The sequence below is a fragment of the Lichenostomus cassidix genome, chromosome 13, assembly GCF_008360975.1.
Source record: "Lichenostomus cassidix isolate B80296 chromosome 13, HeHo_3.0, whole genome shotgun sequence".
NCBI classification, from domain to species: Eukaryota; Metazoa; Chordata; class Aves; order Passeriformes; family Meliphagidae; genus Lichenostomus; species Lichenostomus cassidix.
Window position 1 is genome coordinate 3406616 of NC_139494.1, and position 20183 is coordinate 3426798.

Sequence of the window (20183 nt, forward strand, 5' to 3'; positions counted from 1 at the left end):
TGTGAATAGTTCCCTTAGCAAGAACAGCACCACCAAAGATGAGAGCATCCTCCAGCTCTGGTCTCTGGAGGAGCTCTGTCAATGTCCCTGCATGGGTTAGGACATGGATTCACCTCTGCTTGGATATGTGACTGCATGACTGCTTTGGAGTCAGCATGAGACAGCAAAGGGGAGAGCCCCCATGGTTACCTTTTGTAAATAAAGGACGGTCCCTTTAAGCACAGCATAAAATTTCTTCCAACCTCTTCTTCCTCTGGGAGCTAAAAAAGGAAGAATATTTAATTTTACATGTCTGCCAGTATTGCTTGACCTTCCTGGCAAACCCAACCCTTCTCCTGACCCACCAGGGGCATGCACTGATGCCCAGAGCTCCCACACCTCCAGGCTATTGCTCATGAATGGCTTCTCAGCAGGGATATGTGTTTGAGGCCTCTGCAGCTGCCCAGCAGGAATGCAAGCAGGTCAGAGCCAGACATGAGCTGGTACAGGGGCACCAGTGGACACCTGCAGGAAGTCTCTGCTCCTCCAAACCCAGATTTGTGCTCCTTGGACTAAATGCTTGGAGAGCAGAGACATTCCCTGAGCTCCTCTGCTTCAGGTGAATTGGGCAGCTGTACCCTGGATAACGCAGCTTCTGCCCCACTGGGGAGGGAGCATTACCACCTTGATGGACTTGGGGACAGAGAGCTTGGCAGAAGCTGGAGAGGGGTGGGATGTGAGTGGAGCCACCCACATCATCACTAGACAGCTGATCCTGCAAGCACAGGCTCCAGAAAATGCTGGAATCAAGGGAGGCCTTTAGTGGTAATCCCTACTCAAGACTTTTAATCAGCTGCAGTGACTGGGCCAATCATATCAATTGCAAAAGGAATTATCCAAGGTTTAATTAATCCCTGCTCATTAACAGTTCCCAAATATCTTTACCTTTGCTGTAATGCCATATGCTGGTAGCAGAGCTATGGGGTGCTCTGTTGCCATGGTAGGATGTGGACAGGGACAAAGCTAGGCAGGCCAGACTGTCCCCAAGGTCAGGGCTGGAGTGAACAACTGCTGAGGAACCAGACTTTCCCTACTGCTCAGAGACTGGGATTCAGGATTATGGTCCTGAACAGGGTGGAAGACCAGGTCTGTCTGGGTTAGATTCCTCAAAACACCCTCCTTTGCCATGTCCTGGCACTTATGAGGATCTCTCCTGTGTTCCCTGGGATATGGTCAGGAAATGCCCTCATCAGGAGAGCCAGGGCAAGGCTCTGGGACTGTCTGGGGCACCTCTCCCCTGTCCCTGAACACGTACTTCTCTTCCCATCCATGTCTGCGTGGGTTTTCCGGGTGAGGACACCGTGCTTGTAGGTGACTGCATTCAGCGCTTGGGGGATGTCCAGGAAGGGGTTGCTGCTGTCCACAATCCTTGTCACTTTCTTCGCACTGGCCCCGAATTTGTCATCCACCAGCTCTGACAGTGATTTCCTCAACTCGTCCTCGTCACTTGGAAACAAAATCAGAGAAGACACTGAGTGGAGGTGGTGTGGGTTTGGTCACAGTGCAAAGCACCCCTATCTGCTGTGGGTTTAGAGTTTTTATTACAAGACTGGTCAGAGAAAGAAAAAGAAAGGAGATGTAGGAACTATAACAGAGAGAGTGCCAGTAGTGGTGGTCTGAGCTGGGAGGAGTGAGGTTGGAAGGTAACTGTCCCAGTGGTCCCACTGTGAGGTCACTCAAAACAGGTAAGGGGCTTGGTGCTCGTCTGAACACTGGGAAACTGCAGACATCCCATGCCAAGGACTACAAATATTTCACAGGAAAAGTCTCCAATTCTGTGCCCTAAAACCAGAGATTAAAGAAGATTTTTGCTGAAGACCAAGGAATCACCAGCATCTCTCAACTGCTGATAGGCAATAGCTGGGACCTCCTAGATACTGAAGGACCTTTAGGAATGTCCTCTGTATCTCTGAGGGATAGAAGATCTCCAGACATTCAGGAGATGGGCCACTTGATAAAAAACCACAAACCCTGGAACATGTTATACATCAGCTCCCTATCTGTGTCCTCGGGGTGGGCTGACCAGGAGCAAGAAATGCTGGTCATTTCCATAAGATTTCCTCCCTGATGTCCTGGTCCTGAACCTTGGACAGCAAGAGCTGAGCAGCTTAGGGAAGTGCTACTGACTCCACCAAACCTGTCCCTTCCTGTCTGGAGTAAAACTTACTCTGGCACAAAGAAACTTGTATGGGAAGTGACAGAGCCTGGAACATGAAGGAGAAAGAGCAAACGGAATTTCTGCCCTGTCTGATATATGTTTATGTCTAAATGGGATGACTGGTCTCCTCAGGCTGCAGATCAGATTGGGACCAAACATCAGCTCAGGACTGACCCTCAAAGAATCCACTGGCTGAGGTGTGAGCAGTAAAACACAATTCCTCACCTGCAGCAAGCAGACTGCCAAAGCATCAGAAGAGCTCTTGGAAGAGAAGGATGATTTCTCAGCCCTCAGCACCCACAGGAGTCCTGGGGCTCAGCAGAGCCCAGATACTGCTCTAGGTGGGGAGCTAGTGGGGCTCAGTTGTCTGGGCTGCACCAGGGGGACCCTTCTGAGCTCCTTCTTGCTGTGTGGCTGTTGGTTGCATCCCTGCCTGTCTTGTAGGATCTGTGGGCAAGGGCATTTCCTTCCCTGGGATGGACAAGGACACCAGGCAGAGGCAAGCAGAGAGGAGAGGGTGCTGGCTGTGCAAGGTTACGGCTCAGTGCCAGGTCTCTGAGAGCAAACCAGGTACCCTCGTGCCAGGGAGTCCCTGAGCCAGGTGCCCCATGTCAGGGAGCATCTGTCCCCCGCAGAGCAGCTGAGGGCTCTGGCAGCCCACAGAACCCCCTGCAGCAAGGCAGGCAGGCTCCCCAGGCCGGGCGGGATGAGTGAGGGGATGCAGGGACCCGGCGGGGTGGGCGAAGGAAGGCGGGAGGATCGGGATGCCGCTGGCTGGAGCAGCCCCCGGGAGCGGGACCCGGCAGGGTGACATCCCCGGGATGTGCCCGAGCAGGGCGCTGTGCTGACGGGCGTTGTGTAACCACAGCCCGCATCCAGAGGCAGATGCACTCGTGCTGAACTGCCCTTACATAAAGCAGCCCGAGCCTCCCGCTGCGGAGCCCGCAGCTCCCTCTCGCGACAGAGCGCACGCCGCCCGGCAATGGCACTGCTGCTGCAGCCAGCGAGCCGGCAGCGAGCACCAAACCTGCTCCAGGCGCTGTTCTGCTCAGGGTCATAGGATGAAACGAGCAGGTGATGGGTCTGATGGCACCTGCTCTGTCCCATGACCCACTGGAGACGAGAGAGGTCGGAGAGGAGAGGGAGAGAGAGAGGGACAGGGACAGGGACAGGGACAGGGACAGGGACAGGGACAGGGACAGGGACAGGAGAGATGTCCAGTGCGGGATCTCGCTGAGGATGCTGGCCGGTGCTCTGGGTGGGTGGCAGAGCAGGGGAAGCAGGACCGAGGAAGGTGCTGGGTGAACCTGTGATGGGTGTGGACACCACCCTGCCAGGTGTCTCCAGGCTCGTTTCAGGGTAACAAATGATGGTCTCATCGAACTTGTGGATCACATAGAACAGAGGGGTACAGGACCACCGCCAAGAGGACCAGGAGCACCCGAGCACTGCACTGGGTCCCCGGTGAACAGCAGGATGAGCAGGAGCAGCCCGTGTGTCCTGGCAGAAGCAGAGGCCAGGAGCGTCCAGGGCTGTGTAACAGCGGCACAGTGAGGAGGCGAAGAGAAGTGATCCTCTGCTCTGTGCTCACTGCATCATGTCGTGATACAGCAAACAGTGCCGGGGCCCCGACACGGGAAAGGGCATCAGCAGCGGGGAGAGACTTCAGCTGAGGTCACCAAGAAACCTGCGGGCTGCAGCACTTGCAATGTAAGAAACAACTGAGGGAATTGGACTTGTTCAATCTGCAGAAGAGATGGCTTTGGAGGACCTCACAGCAGCCTCGTGTGAGGGGTTATTGAGAGGACAAATCTGGGCTCTTCACTGTGGTGCTTGGCACAAGGACATGAGACAGTGGGCAGAAGTCAAAACAACAGAGACAAAAGGAAATGCCACTCTCAGAATTAAAAAGTATTGGTTTGTGGGTCCAGAGGGGTTGTTGGTTCCTCTTCCTGGGAGGGTTTCAGGGTCAAATTGAACAAAGCCCTGAGCATCCTGGTCTGAATTGTGTCGACCATTCTTTGAGGAGGAAGCTGCACTAGAGATATCACAAAGTCTCTCGCCTCTTCAGTGATTCTCTGATACTATTTCCAGAAAAAAAAACATGTGGGAGAGATGGGAAGTCTCAGTGACCAAAATAACCCCAGATCTTTGCTTGTGCAAAGACTTCTGGAGCACCTGGAGAGGAACCAGCATTTTACAAGTGTAATAGTAAACAAAGAGGGCATTCCCTTCCTTTAGATCATGGATCCACAGACTGTCACCAACCTTCCCAACTGCCTTTGTGTCTAAGCCATAAATAAGCCCCATTTGTCTCCAGAGGGACTTCAGCACTTAAGGGCTTGGCAGGAAATATTCTGGGACTGAAACCATGACTTAGGACCTCCCAGCTACTTGAAAGACAATCTCTTTAATGCTTAGCATATACTTACATGGCCCACTCCAGCTTCTCATTCTTGATGGAGTTATACAGTGTCTGAAAAAAGAACCTGGAATTAGCTGTGTCTCTTGTGGAAGTCTTGTGTGGTTGTGGAGACATCTCCTCCTCCACACCCTGTCAGTGTTCTTGGAGAGATACTCTCCCTACTGAATTATCCTAGAGGAGCATTCCCCAGTGAGCAGGATGACTGCTGTGCTGCTGGACCCCTGTGTCTGTGTGCCATGCTGGGTATTGGACTGGACACACCAGCAGCAGGGGGCTCTGGCAGCCAGCCCTGCTCAGGAGCCTGTATAGGACACATTGGACTCATTCTGGGTGCTGCACCTTGTTCTGAGTGAATCCTGGCCTACACACAACGGTAGGAGACTCTGGGAGATGCCACAACACCTTCAATGTCTTAACTAGGGGAAATGACAAAGGAGGCTTGAACTGTGCCATAAGGGAGGGATGAACGACCTTGGAATCAGCTTTTCCTTCTGTGCAAAATTCCAGTGGCTTTCCTGGGGCACTGGGAAAAGAAGCAGGAATGGGCTAGCAAAGCAGAATGTGGAGATGGTCCTGACCATACAGAGGGATAGGGTGAGGTCTGCTGGGAGGTGGGGATGTCACCCCAAGCATGATGTGACATCCCTGATGTGGCACCTCTCGTTCCAACCTCCTTCCATACAGTGGAATTCAGGTCGGGCTGCTGGACCTGCAGCAGATGCAGAGAGCAGTGGTGCTGTCAAACCACGTGGCAGGAGAAAATACTCCCTTTGGGGTGTTTAACCATATCCCATGGTACTGCACTGGTTGTGTTGGAATTTTGCATCTAATCATGTGGTAGTGAAGGCAGAGAAAAGTTTCAGTGCTGGGTGGTCATATTTTGGGATGGAGAGTACCTTGCTTTGGGCATTGTCTCAGCTGCTGGGGGAAAAGGGCCCCTGGTATGCTCTGAGGGCAGATATGCCACAAATCTTGATAAAACACCACCAGGGAACAGACTTATTTGACTCACTGCAAGTTAGCAGAGACATCCATGGGGGTTACAATTCTTCCCCCAAAACAACTGGAAAATGCTGATTGAAGGGCTCAGAGTGTCCCAGCAGGACTAGGTAGCACTGCAATAATAATGACAGTATCCCACTGTCTATTTATATCACATTACCTTCAGCAAATCCTTTGCAAAGTCCTTCCCATCGTTCAGCCCATCCAGGTTCGCTATGAACTGTTGGCATGACATTTTTTTGCCAATGTTCTGTAAGGCAAAGAAGCAGCTCATTAAACTTGTGGAGAGTTTTGACTTTAATCAGTGTCTTTCAAAGAACAATTTTATATGTAGTGCTGAAGCTTGGGCTTGTCCCAAGAGCTCAAAGGGCTTCTGATCTGATTTTCTGTTGGGTTCTCTGCTTTATTTGCTCATGCCAGCATCCAAATATTTCAAATGACCTCTTTTTTAATGGTGGAGGTAAGACACCTGAAAATAGACTCTCCAGCTCTTGCTGGAGTGGTCCTGGGTACAGGCTCTGTGACTCAAAACTCAAGACAAGCACTCAGCCTGGTGAAATGACAATGTCTGGATGGGTCTCCAAGCTCGCTGTGTGTGAAATTGTGTGAGCTTGCAGTGCCAGCACCTGGAACAGCCAGCACTGGACAAGGGAATGCTGGTCCTTTATGGAAGCTATTATTTTTGATTGCCATTACCAAAAGAAATGGCCCAGCTAGTGGTACTGTGGGAACTTGAGTGCAGCGGCATGCAAGGGAAACACATGTACACTGGGAGAATCTCAGAGCCTGGAACACACTCACCACCAGCTAAGGCCAAGAATATTTGGTGCTGATGCTTCCAGGCCACCTGGCATCCCTGATATCATGGCTTCATCATCTGTGGCATCTGTCTCCCCAAACCCTTTACTCTTCACCACAGCCAGGTGAGTCACTTCCTCAGCCTGCAAGGGTCAAGGCACACAGCCTTTTCCCAAGCCTTCCCTGCAATCCTACCTCTCCAAAGGGATGGAGCAGAGGTGTGGAGGAGTCAGTGGTAATTACAAGGTTCAGAAAAAGGAATTTGATGTCACAAAGGAAAGATGGGTGTCTCCAGTGCCATGTCATATCATATCCTTCAAACCCTCAGTGTGTGGGACAGACCCCGAGTGACATCACATGGTGGGGCAGTGGAGTCAATGAGGACAGCATGAGCTGCCACTAGTGGTTTTGAGGATTCCAACAGCATCCTGACCTTGTTGGGCTTCAGATCAAGGTAGGGACAGGGTGGCCATCCAGGAGGATGTGGGAGGATGGCCCAGAAGAGCAGAGTCAGAGCCCTGCTTAGGGGTCAGTGGGTCTGGCAGGGGATGAAGCTGAAGGACATGATACAGGAGATGCCCTGCAGGGTGAGATGTGTCCTCTGTTGCAAGAAAATAACCTCCTGAAAGAGATTACACCAGAAACCTCTGCCTGAAATGTGCACTGCAGATGACCTGGGGGCTTCTCCCCAGACAAAAGCACCAGGAAGGAGTGAGGCCTTGGGATGAGCTCGCCATGGCCCCCACAAAAAACCCCCTGCCTTCTGTGTGTGCAAACACTCTCGGGCTGCACAGGGAGCCAAGCACTGCCTTTGAGCAGCTCTGTCTGATACTCTTAATTATGCCTCCTGCTGGTGCCAGCTCCAGATGAGCCGGCTCCCTTGAGAGATCAAGAAAAAGAGGAGTAAAGCACTGTTACAAATCTGCAGTGCCTGGGGACGTGGTGTGGCACAACACAGCTCAGCCCTCGTGGCTTTCTCGCGGGGAGCCCCATTAGCCAGAGCTGCCAGCCAGCGTTCAGTGGGTACAAGGGCTGCAGAAGAGCTCATGAAACGAGCAGACATGCTGGGATTTCAGCAGAGAGAGGAGCCATTTGTGTGCTTGCTGGCCAGCGGATTTCAGACACAAAAGATAAAGGAAAAATCCAGCAGCAGCAGAACAGAGTGTGGGTGCAGAAAGGAAGGAGGGCAAGGAATCTCCAGAAGGAAGGGAGTTTGGAGGTGAGGCAGGTGTTGCCTGAGACCTTGAGGCATGGAATTGGTTTGCACAGAGAAGGTGACTATTCCCAGCCCTGTCCTGAGGCACAACACTGGTCTTTGTGCCCGAAGAGATCTCTCTGTAGTGATTCAGCACTGAATGCAGAAGCAAATGCATTTTTGGAAGTGAGAGGATACAGTGAGATAACACAAGTTACCAGTCTCACAGGCCTTTTTTGGGGTTCCTCACGTATGTGTCTGGGACTCATTCATCTCAAGGAATGCCTTCCTTTTTGTTGTGTGATCTGTCTCTTTCTCTGGTCCAAGAGATCTCTGAGCTCACCTGAGGGCAGGAGCCACACCGTGGAAAAGCAGCTGAAGTAATTGATCTGGTCGTGGGTGTGTTCTAGGCTGCAGGAATAAAACCACTCCCCTGCAGGGAACAGCCTGCAAATTCTGTGTCCCAGTGAGCCCTGGGCCACACGAACCTGCTGTGGGCAGTGGTGTCACTCTGCAGGTGACAGCAGGGGCTGCTCACACCTCAGAGCTCTCAGCTCTCCTCATACTGCTAACACACCAAACCCTGAGCTTGGCTTAAGGACACTATCACAGGGTTTGTAACATTGATAGGGATTGACACACGGAGTTAGGACTTGCCCAGGATCGCATTTCAAGCTTTGTTCTGTGGTCTGCTTTTCGAACAAATCCCATTCTGACTCCAGAGGGTGGCTTTGCTAAAGCACCAAAATGCACCCAGGAGTGCTGGTGATGCAAAGGTGTTGATCTGTCCCTCCCATGGCCAGGAGGGATGACACTGACAGTGGGAAAGGAAACATCCCTAAGCTTTGATTCCACAGGGCAGAGATGGAGCAGGGCAGTGCTTATTTTGCACAAGATCTCCTGGAGCTCAAACAGCACCAGCAGAGCAAGGCAGGAAGTTGTGACAACGTGGATTATACCACAAGTGTAGTCTTGGAATGCTTGCTACACTTGGAATGTTTGGTGGTGACTGCTGGCTTTTAACACCAACTCCAGGTGCTTCCTTGAATAGGGAATGTCTCATTTTAAAGTTTTCTGGGTGGTTTGGAAACAGGCTCTGAGCACACCTGTGGTAGAAAATCAACAGTACTAATGCGAGGTGCTGATCTGTTTTAAAGCCAGTCATTACCTCTGTGTTATGGTCTTTGCCGGAATGGTGAACTAGACCATTCCAGAGGCACTGCTGTGAGGAACTGCCCCTCTACAGACACACATCCTCCCCCCTTTCCTCACCAAAGGCATTCCCCACTCCGGCAATGCACAGTAAAACACTGCAACACACACACAACATTAAAAGGGGAAATAAAATCAAAAGTGACATGGAATATCATGGCAGCATCTTTAACACGGACGAGTGGGAGATCAAGTCACACATTCCCAGGTACACCACAGTTCATGGAGGTTTCTTTACACCAGGAGCATTTCATGTGATGATATTAGCTGCTAATGGCCTGCTAAGTAGGGAAGCCACAATCACTTAGGATTCCAGACAAACAAAATTCCTTACTGTTTTTAACACAATCAAAACAAGTCAAATGCCAGTGCTTTAAAGCAAAACACTAGAATGACTGCACTTACCACCTGGTAAAGGGTTAAAGAGCAGAAAGAGAGGTTCCAGGAGCAGAAGGAAATTAAAAAAAAAAAAAAAAAGGAGGAAAAGGAGAAGAAGAAATTAATGTTACACATGCAGAAAAATAAAGAGAAGGTTTTTCAAAGAAAAGCTCAGGCATTTGCAAACCTGCTCAAAAGAAAGCCATTTTTTCTGTGCCTAGATATCATGAGAACATTTCCTCTTACCACGCCTCTTAGCTAGCTTGTCAATGAAGAATAGAAATGGTAAGGTTTTTGAGGTTTAGGTTGGTTTTTTTGTCTCTTCAATTATGTCTATCTTCCCAGAGGCTTTTTTTTTTTTTAACTTACTTAAAAAAAATAAGATTATTTTGGATTGAAGTCACATAGTTTGCCTTTTGCCACAATGCTGCTTTTGCTGCTGCAGGAAATGATTTGATGGAAATAATTCCTTGGCTCCAACCATTTTGGCTGGAGGATGAATGCACTGTGAGACTGATCCCACCACTATCCCACTGTGTGCAGAGACAGGTTACTGGGAGCCTCCAAAAGGTGGTGAGAGATCTTCTCACAGCTTCTGCTGTTTTCCAGCCACTCTTCTGGGCTCTGAGCTCCGCTCTTTGTCCAGAGGTCTCTCTGCTATGAAACTCCTGTGGCTGCCTGTTGCATCTTGGGGAAGAGGGACAGCTGGAACTCACTTCATGTTTTGGGAAGGAAAGATCAAATCTGGACCTGTGTGAACCCACTGGGCCCTTTGCAGCAGTTTCTGGGAAGAGGTGTCTGCACCACAAGAAGTAGCAGCACAACTGGTGCTGCTGTCCCCAGCCCCACAGGGACTGGCAGGGAAGACCTCACTGAGAGCTCCTGGGGTAGGGCTGAGGTGGCAACAGGAGGGGGAGAGCAGCACTGCCTGTTCCTGGATAGGATGACTGATGTCAGTCATTTGCCTTTGGCTTGAGTGTGCAGGGACACTTGTGTGTGGACTGTCCCCAGGTTTGGGCCTGGCACTCAAAATTCCACCTAAAGCAGGTCAGAGAACTCTGCCAACCTGTCTCAATTGTCCACCAACACATTCAGAGTAAGGGAACAGATCTCTACATCAGGCAGGAATAAAGGATGGATGCACCTCCATGTGCTACTTACATGGCCGTGGAGGTCTGTGTTCAGCAGCATCAGGGCACAGGTGAGTGTATGAATCCCATCTGAAACACACAAGAGCCACACAGCTATGGCTGATTACTCCCCTTCTCAAGCATTTCTGGAGTTTGTTGTCTGACATTGTGGTGGTGCCAGCTGAGAGCAGCTCAGCAGCCTGATCCCACCCAGGGGGCATTTCCAGGTGTGTAGTGCCATTCATGTAAGTGCAAACGTGGACATGCTCCTGTCTGTGTGTGTGTGGGTCACATGTGCACCAGGAATGACCTTTCCCATTTAAAAATCAGAGAATCATGGAATTAAAAGGCCTCTGAGATCACTGAGTCCAACTAAGGCTCAGCACCACTGTGTTCATCACTAAACCACATCTCCAAGAGCCACATCTTCATGTCTTCTGAATACTTCCAGGAATGGTGAAAGTATAGAATTGTTAAGGTTGGAAAAGACCTCTAAGGTCATGGAGTCCAGCTGTTAACCTAAAAATGTCAGAAGAAACTATATCCACTTTTAAGAGATAATGTGGAGAGGCTGGAAGTAGCTAAGAAAATATGCAACTACAGTGAGCCCACAATTTTATCCAGCTGTGCTTTTCTCTGCTGCTACTCTAAATGTGGGGAACACAACTCCTGTGCAGGGCAAGCCAACAGCATTCCTCAGTTTGCACTGGAAAGGCCTCCCATTCAATGCACAAGGTCCTGGGCTGAGCTAGCACCAGCCTCTCATCTGCCCACTGTCAGGAGTTGCTTTGCAAGCCACAACTGGGGCAATTTGCAACCTCTGAGAACCACTCACCAGCTCTCTGGTGCTCAGCAAAGCACGGCCACTGATCCAGGTTCCAGATCCAGAGCTCCTTCAGCTCAGCTCATATGGATTTAGGAGGACAAGGCTCCCTGGCACCCCACACTCAGACCTTGAGATCCTGGTCTGGCTCTCTTGGGGGGAAGTCTGTCAGCACCTGGCATCCCCAGTCCCTCCCAGGGCAGGGATAATGATCAGGGCAGATCCCTGGGAAAGGGAGAAGCTGCAGCCATGTCTGCCTGGCCATGGGTGGTTGGTTTTGCACTCCAGCTCTGTGCACAGGTGCACTGTGATGTGCCAAGGAACCAGAGGAAAGGAAGCAGTACCTTCAGACGTGCTCTCTTCGGGGTTGCACTGGCAGTACCGCCGGGAGAAATGGATCAGCACCCTCTCCCGCTCCTGTGTCTCTCCCATCAGTGGGAACGCTTTCAAAAACGTCCTGCAGAGAGAAAAGGATACTTAGAGATGCACTGCCAGGCAGTGTCCTCGCTAAGGAGAGAGATGAAAAGGAGTCATTCATCCTCCCTCCAGCCCGCACACCCCTGTGTCCCTGCAGAGGGGAAGGAGAGGGATCTATGGAGCTGTGCAGGAAAATGTGCTGCCAGCTGGGATCTGCCCCCCCTCTGGTGTGATGGCACCAGGGGGGATTGCCCATCCAAGGGAAGAAGTTGCTCCCACTTGCTCTGATTCTGTATGGGATGGGATTCCTGGGAAAGCTGCTCTTCACCCTGGGGAAGCAGGCTGTGGGCCCTCCTGTTGAAGCCCACTTTTGGTGGCAGCACCTTGTGCCAAACATGACACCCAAGATTGAACAACAGCCTGGAGCTCCCCCCAGTCCCTGCTCCTATCACATGGATGGCTCCCACGGTGCTGGGAAGCCTGCAGGAACCACCAAAACCCCACCACTCCATCCATCCCAGAGCCCCACTCACCTGAGTGCTTTGTCAAGGGTCAGGCCAGTGAAGTCAAAGAAGCTGAGATACTCCTCTGCTACCAGCTTGCTAAATTCATTACTGTAATTAAAGAGGGAGTGGTCAGCCCCTTCATCAGGGAAGAAGACACTGTCCACAAGAAGATCAGCAGAATGCTGCCTCTTAGCCAGCCTCATCTCAGCAAGACTGCAGACATGATCCCAGACCCAGGGAGACTTGCTCCTGGCCTGAAATGCTGCTGGAAGAGCTCCCTGATGTGCCCACAGCCAGCCCCAGACACCTGAGAATGGGAGACACCTGACCTGCTGCACCCCTCTGTCATGCTGCTGGCCAGGCAGAGCATTCTCCCAAACCAGCCAGGAGGAGGAGGCCATAAGGATATCCTGTGCTCCTCCAGCACCTGGTTCTGTCCCACTGCTGGATGTGTCCCCTCCTACCCCTGCAGTATTCCTGCTCTCACTCCACACAAACTCCCATCCCACCCTCTCACCAGAGCACCTTGCTCCCGTGGCAGATGGATGCTGCTGGAGACTGGAGCAGGAGAGCTCAGATAAGTTCCAGGCAGATGCTGCTGGCTCTGCCAAGGGAACTGGACAGTGTCACAAGACACCAGAAGGCAGTCAGACCCCAACAAACTCCTGTGTCTCCAGGAGCTCGGTGACATAGATGGGACTCTTTTCCCAGAGCTCCAGAGCCAGTTACCATGCCCCAAGCCATGGGATAACAACAGTGGCCAGGGCAAGACCATGTCCCACCCTAAGATGGGCTTATGTGTTTGCTTTGGTTTCCTCACTGAGGAATTATCCTTCTCTGTGTCTGTGCCAGTGCCAGCCCTTCCTGCAGGAATGGGTGACACTTCCACCATGATGACAGAGATATTCCTACAAGAAGAGCAAGGCATTTCCCATAGGGACATTCCTGCCATGTTCTGGCTGGTGGCCCTGCAAGGCATTTCCTGTGGGGACATGCCTGGCATCCTCTGGATGGTGCCCTTTCCACACTGCCAGCCTCTACAGAGCTCCTCTCACCTTACACCCCGGGTTGATGCTCCCTCCCTCTGCCTGCTTTGGGAGGGTCCAGGCACCAGGAGTTTTTCTGATCTGCTGGGTCACAAGCCATCCCAGGGGAACAAAGGAGCCCTGGCCTTTTCTCCCAGTCCATCCCCATGTGTCTGGGCATGGACAGATGTGTGTTGTTTCACACTGAATCCCACTGCCCTGCAGAGCTAAACCTGTGATGTCCAGGCTGCTTTTTGCATCACAGTCACCTGGGTCACTCCAGATTGTCCACAGGAAGTTTGTGTGAGGAAAAGCCTCATCTCTGGGGGATGAAATAGGTCATGTGCCCACATCATGCTGCCCATGGCTGGGACCCTGACAGACCCCACATCCCAGGGCACTGTGATGCTGGAACTGTGCTGGGCTGCTGCCACAGTGATATGGTGAGTGCAGGACAACTCTGGGAAACCCTGCAAGGAACTGCCTGGCACTGCCACCTTCATGGCCTGAGACAGTTCAACCTCCACCCAGCATGAGATGTGACCATGGGCACTGATGGAGCTGAGACAGGGCCACAGACCAGTGCAGGAACAAGAGTCTTCCATGGAGAGCTCAGTTACCCAAACATTTGCCATTCAGAGGGAAAACAGTAATTTCTGGATTTGAGGTTATCACAGAAATATGTCAGCTGAAAACAAACTATATCCAACCTGCATTTCCTTATTTATCAAGCCTTTTCTGCCTGTTTGACAATGATGAATGGTTTTGGCTTTAGTTGTTGGTTTTGGGTTTTTTTACGAAAATTGCCAATTATCACAAAGAAAAAAAAAAGTGGTAAAATGAGCTAAATAGCTTTAAAATGAGATTTCACTTTTTGCACAGCCCTCCTACATGTAGCTGGCCTGAAAGCATTCCTTACACTTAGTCTGCTCCCAGTACTATAGATCGTTCCTACATTGTCTTAGGTGAGCAAGACTGACTTAACACCCATATTAATACCTATAAATACCTATAATCTTCATCCTATTTCCTTTCCTGCTCTGCAAATCCAGCTGCATGATCCAAGAGTCTGGAGTTCTATTTAGGTCTTATGTCAGGAAATGGTTCAGATGTCAAAACCCAGCTGATCAAAACAAAATTTTTATTTCAAAGGCTGCATTGATTCCCAGATGTGGGTCACCAAACAGCCTCCCAAGGTGTGAGGGTTGCAGGTGTGAGTGAGGACTGCAGGAAAGAGCAAAGGGACAGACTCAGAAACCCATTGCTTGTAACTTCTCCCCCTCAGTGAGCTGTCATGGCAAATTTGAAAGAAAGGAGAAGGATGTTACACCTGAGGCAACAGCAACCAGCAATGCACCTGCTACAAGAACTTCAGCAAAGGAGGAGAATGAGGATGTTGCCAGGTGATGCGAAGAGCCTCTCTAGGAGATCATTCCTGGGCTGCTTCTGTCCCAGGACAAAGCTGGGAACCACAGACAATCCTTGGTACTGAAAGTGTGGGTATTTGCTGAGGGAGAGGTGGGGTTTGCTGATCTGGGCAGGGGGGAGACATTTCAGGGACAAAAAAAAAAAAAAAAAAAATCCCAGCAACACAGATTATATCTGATCCAGGCAAAGGATGATGGGGATTGGTGCCTTCACACCCACTAGCATCCTAAAATAATCTGTTACTGCTACACTTGTTACTGTTACTCTGTCTCTTAGAAATCTCTGCAACTCTCCCACTTTGGAGTATTTTTTGATTTCCCTTCTGCCCTACCAAGGCAAATCTACCAGCTGAAGAGTCTGGACCTCCTGCATGTCCCTGGCTCTCCAGACAACTCTTGCTGCCCTTGTACAGACTGGGCTGGGAGGCTCTGCAGCAAGAACATTTTGGGGTGCAGACATGAATAACCTGGGGAGTGGCAGGAAGCTCAGTGCAGAGGCAGGTCTGGCTCCCAAACCCTTGGTTTGCCTTGGTCCTGCTGGGCTCTTACTGAAGGCAGGAAGCTCTCAGTTCTGGTGGGCAGCAGCTTGTGACACTTAATGCCCAATACTGCAGCTAGCTTGTAGGATTTATATTTTAAAGGCATTGGGCTTCCAGTTCCAACTGGAAGGATCTCCAGCAGCCCTGACTCCATCCAGCACACAGACTTGTCCCTTCCTGCCTTTTTCTGCCCTCCCAGCATGCCCAGTGTCCCTCCCCACCATCACTGTGTTTGTCACCCCCTTGCAGGGTTGGCTCCCACGTACTTTTTCCCAAGCTGTCGGGCCACGTCGCAGCGCTTGAAGCCCTCCAGGTTGTAGAGGCGTTTGGCCAACCTCTTGGCAGCCTCGCTGTCTGCCCTGCAGCCATTTGCCAGGGTGTCTGTGCTGCCCTGGTCCAGCTGCTCCGTGCTGCCCATGTCCGAGTCGGAGTCCGACAGGGTGTCCTTCAGGCTGGCGTCGCTGTACAAACACAAGAAACATTCAAGGAGCAGCAGCATGATTTGATGAAACCCACAGAAAATGCTACATTTTGATTTCTTCTTGCCTCCACAAAAAACATGTAAAAAGCCAGCAATATGGCTGTGAACAGGATTTGGACAAACCCTCCTTCGTTTCAGGTCAAATGAGATAGTGCAGTGTAATTCCAAATTAATAGGAAAGGTCAGAGAGAGGGTAACTTTCCCCTGAGAAATGAGGATGTGTCAAAGTAAGCAGCCTCACCACCTTTTAAGCTTCCTCTACCCCCATCAGGGATACCAAGCTCTTTCCAAGCTGTGGACATCCAGGAAATCTTAGGGATAGATGCTATGCTTTTCAGTTCGGGTTATTTGCCAAGGATGAGAAACTGCACTTGTACAAATCGTGCCAATAGGACTGGCACCAGACCTGCTTTTACTGGAGAGCTGCTTCCCCCACAGTTGCCTGGTGGCCTCATGGTCAGCTGTGCCCACAGACAATGCTCTGAGCAACCCTGCTGGCACCATGCAGGTCGGCATACATCCCTTTATTTTCCTGTCCAAGGCCACTTACAGCACCAATTCATGCATTTCTGAGCAGTGTGACTTACTGCTGGCCTGATAACTGGATATATGACCTTGCTCCAGCTCTCCCATGACCTGGTTGCTCATCACCTGGCTTCCTCATGCAGGGAAGTGGCCTATAGATGAGCTGCTGTCTCCCAGGGGTGATGGTTTGGGTCTGAGCTGGTCCAGTGGATGAAGTCTCTGCTGATCTCCTCACTGCCTGCAGAAGAACCTCTGGGGAGGCTTCTGTAGAGGCATCCAGTCCTAAGTGAAACCTCCTTGAGGTTTCCCTGCACTTCAGAGACATTTCAGAGCACCTGACCATCCCAAACCTGCCGAGGGCTTTGCAGGTGCAGGTAAAAGTTTTCCTACTGGTGTTTGGCCTCTCTGCCACGATAGCACATGACAGGAAGCACCAGGGGTGAAAGAGCAGCTCCAACTCCATCATGTCCACTCAGCCTTGTTCCTGGGCTGGGATTCCATAAGAAAAGGAGCCACTGCCCAAGAAACTCCCTGCCTTACCTGATGGAGTTAATGATCTTTGTGGCATCTTCCTCTGATCCTTCCACGTGGAACCCATTTGGGATACTCTTCAAGGACAAGCGGCTCAGCACATTCTCTGACCTGCTGCTGGTAATTGAGTGTCTAAGAGGGCTCCCAAAATCACCCTCCACTGGCTTGGCTGCCCCCTGCTCTTGCTTATCAGCAGCCATGTGGTGAAGGGCTTCTCTCTGCTGGGCTGCCAGTTTCTGCTCCAAGAGCTCGGGGCTTTCCTTGGCCCTTTGCTGGATCAGTGGGGTGAGTGGGGCCTCGAAACTGACACAGCTGTCTGTCTCGTCGGTGAGGGAGAGCACATCCAAAGAGTCCAGGCTGCTGTAGTAGGTGCCCTTCATAAGGTCAGACTCAACGATCTTCTCGAAGGTCGAGCTGAAGCCATCCCTGATGTCTTTGAACTGGAAATGCTCCCTGTCATCATCACTGCAGCTCAGCTTGCCATCTCCAGAAGCAAACCTGGACCAGAAGGAGAAATGGAGAAAATACTGTCAGGACAATTCTTGCCCTATTCCACTTGCAACTGGGAAGCAAGAGAAGAGGCAGAAATGGCTGCCATGATTATGGCCCTTAGGTCTTTTCTGTGGTATAACCTGCTTGGTTCTCAATTTTGTCACAAGATTCTAGAGATGGAAAAAACAGTTTTGCGATGAGCAACCCCAGAGGCCCAGCCAGTCCTTAATTTGGTCATGTCCCAGTAAAAAGTCAGACCTCTGCACTGGAGACTTTTGCACATGACACCTGCTATTGGATCCAATGCCAGAATAACCTGCTGGTTATTACCTCACAGGTCCCACAATGCCATAATCCCAAGGCAGACAGCTCCTGCTCTTTCAATACGTTGTGCAGAATAATTTCTATTAACTGCTCACACCACAGACCATGTATATTCCAGCCCTTTACTTGTCCCCTGAACCAAACTCAGCAGACAGCAAAGGGAGAAAGTCTGTGTCCCTACAAATGCCCCAGCAAAGACAGTGTGGGACAGACTGCAGAGATCAGGGCAGGAGTGCTGGTCCTGGATGGATCATAGAAGCATAAAATGGTTTGGATTAAAAGGGACTGTAAAGATCATCTTGTTCCACCCTCTGCTGTGGGCACTATCCCAGGTTGCTCCAAGCCCTGTCCAGCCTGGCTTGAACACTTCCAGGGATGGGGCAGCCACAGCTTCTCTAAACAACCTGTGCCAGTGTCTTATCACCCTCACAGGGAAGAATTTCATTATAATATCTAATCTATCCCTACCCTCCTTCAGCTTAAAGCCATTCCCCCTTGCCCTGTCACTACCTGCCCTTGTGAAAATCTCTCTCAGTGGGCACCAACACATCAGGCACATTGCACTGTCCCACAGAAGACAGAGGACAGAGAGGCTTTGCACAGCTTACACCAGCCTGGAAGCATTGTCTGCATCCCATGTAAGCAAAGCCAGGCTTGTGTGTGACACAGAGAAAGACTTTGCTCGCGTGAATGAACCTGACATTGCCTCCCCTCAGAGAAGTGTCACCTACTCATTGCACAGCAGGGAAGGCAATTGCTTTGCTGATATATTTATTTGTATTGTAATCACAAAGTTGTGCAAGTATATCGCAGGAATAGGGTATCTAATTGCCTGTGCTGCCCCCCAAGTTGTCTCTGGAATGTTGGATTATGGCTTACAGCGTGGTACATGGAGCTGTGCTCCTCCAGGACATGGTTGTCCCTCCTGGCTACCAGGGCACTGCTGGCTCATGTTCAACTTGCCATCACAAGTTTGCTGTGTTGGTGGAGTGGGGAGTCCTGCCAGAGAAGGACATGATGGAAACCAGGACTTTCTTGCCTCTGCACTGCAGTCTTTCTGCAAAGTTTTTCTGAAACTTTATTTGATGGAATGTGAATTTTTTGACAGCCATGTTGTTGCCATGGGAGGAAATGTGTGGGCAAAAGCTGCAGTCCCAAAACTGCAGGTGCTGAGTGTGTCTACAAGCAAAAGGTGGGGATTTCTCTGTTAAAAATTTTGTCCTTTTACCATGACTTCATGGGGCTGAAAGCAGAGAGTATCATTCACTGGTAGATGTCAGAGCTGGACTGCAGAGCTGCAACCTCCCTGAGATCAGCAGGGCCAATGTTGGGGGCTTCTGGGAAGGTAAAAGACCTCTAGGCAACACACCACAATGAAAGGAAAATGGGGCTTTGACAAACAATAGATGCCAAGGGAGAAACCAGAAAGGGGGAAAGGGATTCATTTAATGCAAACTGCAGCACAAGCACTAAATCTTTGGCTGTATTTCCCTGATATTTTTTTACCAACCATTTCCTGCACAGATTAACTAACCTACCTTCAGGAGGACAATCATGGTTTCTTCCTCCAGCACTACCATGGAGTGATGCCCTTGGATGACTTCCCCCTTTAATTCTCTGTTCCAGTGGGAAGAGCAAGACTCAACACCTTCTTGTAAAGTATTTTAAAATTCAGGAAGAAAATGCATCCTACAAGCAGTAACGTGCAGATGATGACAAATGATCAAACAAATAGTTGGCTGCTCATCAGTAAAACATCGGACCTTGTTCTCCTATATCCAGAATGGGTCGTTACAGAAACAGCAATTCCCCAAAGGGGAGTAAAGAAAAAACTGGGGAAACTCAGAGGTGATGCAGGATGACAGAGAATTCCCAGTGCCCTGGTCCTTCTGTCAGTTCCTCCTGGCCCACACTGACCCAGCAGAGCCACAGTCCATGCGGTCAGGGCAGAGCAGCTCCATGCTGGGTTTGGCCCAGCCACACATTCCTGCCATTTACCCTACAGATAGGTGCTCAAAGCACTCATGAGCTCAAACACAGCGAGCTAACCCGATCTGCAGGCACTCAGTGGTTTCCCAGACTTCAGCTGCGTCCCAGAAGTTTTCCAGCTGCCCTTCTGCTTTGAATATAGCGTGTGACTTGTCCCTTGAGCATTCAGCTTCCAAAAAGACTTATTTACTATCCAAGTGAATATGTTTAGAGCACAAGATCACGGACTGTGCATGCAGACCCCAGTCAGGTTGCATCATCTCCAAATCCTCAGCCTGCCACTTCTACCAATTCATGCCCTAGTACCTTAAAATAATTGCACTTCCAGTGATTGCAGCAGCATTCTCTGACCACCCTTAGCTTCCTCGCTAAGGAACTCGCAGCCTCTGCCAGGGAGCCACCTACCAAATAAATATGATTCCTCTGAAACCTGAGAGACTTGCAGCTATGCAAGACCTGACTGCAATGCTCACAGGGCTCGTGGGACCTGCCTGGGGACAGGCTCACCAAACTCACCGGACAGCAGCAGCCTGCCCTGGACACTCTGCAATACGTTCAGTTGTGCTTTTTGAAGCAGTGCTGCTGCTTCTAGCTGGGGGCCTTGAGTGAAACAAACCACCAGCTTTTTATAAAGGAGCCTGTTCAACACCACAGAAACAAAGCAGGAGGGATGCCTGCTGTCAGCCCACTCCCTGCGTGGCTCCCCAGCTCTGCTGCCCACGCTCCAGACAGTGCTCAGAAGGCACAGCTCAGCATGGAGCCTGCAC

General features: G+C 50.7%; 1 protein-coding gene across 5 annotated transcripts in view; it reads right to left on the minus strand.

Annotated features, from left to right (window-relative positions):
- Nucleotides 1-20183, minus strand: part of PSD2 (pleckstrin and Sec7 domain containing 2) — a 72026-nt gene that overhangs the window by 12233 nt on the left and 39610 nt on the right. For 4 of the 5 annotated variants that reach the window (XM_085073380.1, XM_085073379.1, XM_085073381.1 and 1 more), the window contains 9 exons: nucleotides 16621-17109; nucleotides 15341-15535; nucleotides 12111-12191; nucleotides 11505-11617; nucleotides 10367-10427; nucleotides 5785-5875; nucleotides 4630-4673; nucleotides 1295-1485; nucleotides 190-260 (listed from right to left, as the gene is read on the minus strand). In XM_085073380.1, coding sequence (XP_084929506.1) covers nucleotides 190-260; nucleotides 1295-1485; nucleotides 4630-4673; nucleotides 5785-5875; nucleotides 10367-10427; nucleotides 11505-11617; nucleotides 12111-12191; nucleotides 15341-15535; nucleotides 16621-17109 — 1336 coding nt within the window. The remainder of the gene's footprint in view (nucleotides 1-189; nucleotides 261-1294; nucleotides 1486-4629; nucleotides 4674-5784; nucleotides 5876-10366; nucleotides 10428-11504; nucleotides 11618-12110; nucleotides 12192-15340; nucleotides 15536-16620; nucleotides 17110-20183) is intronic. The other variant, XM_085073382.1, reaches the window with a different exon arrangement.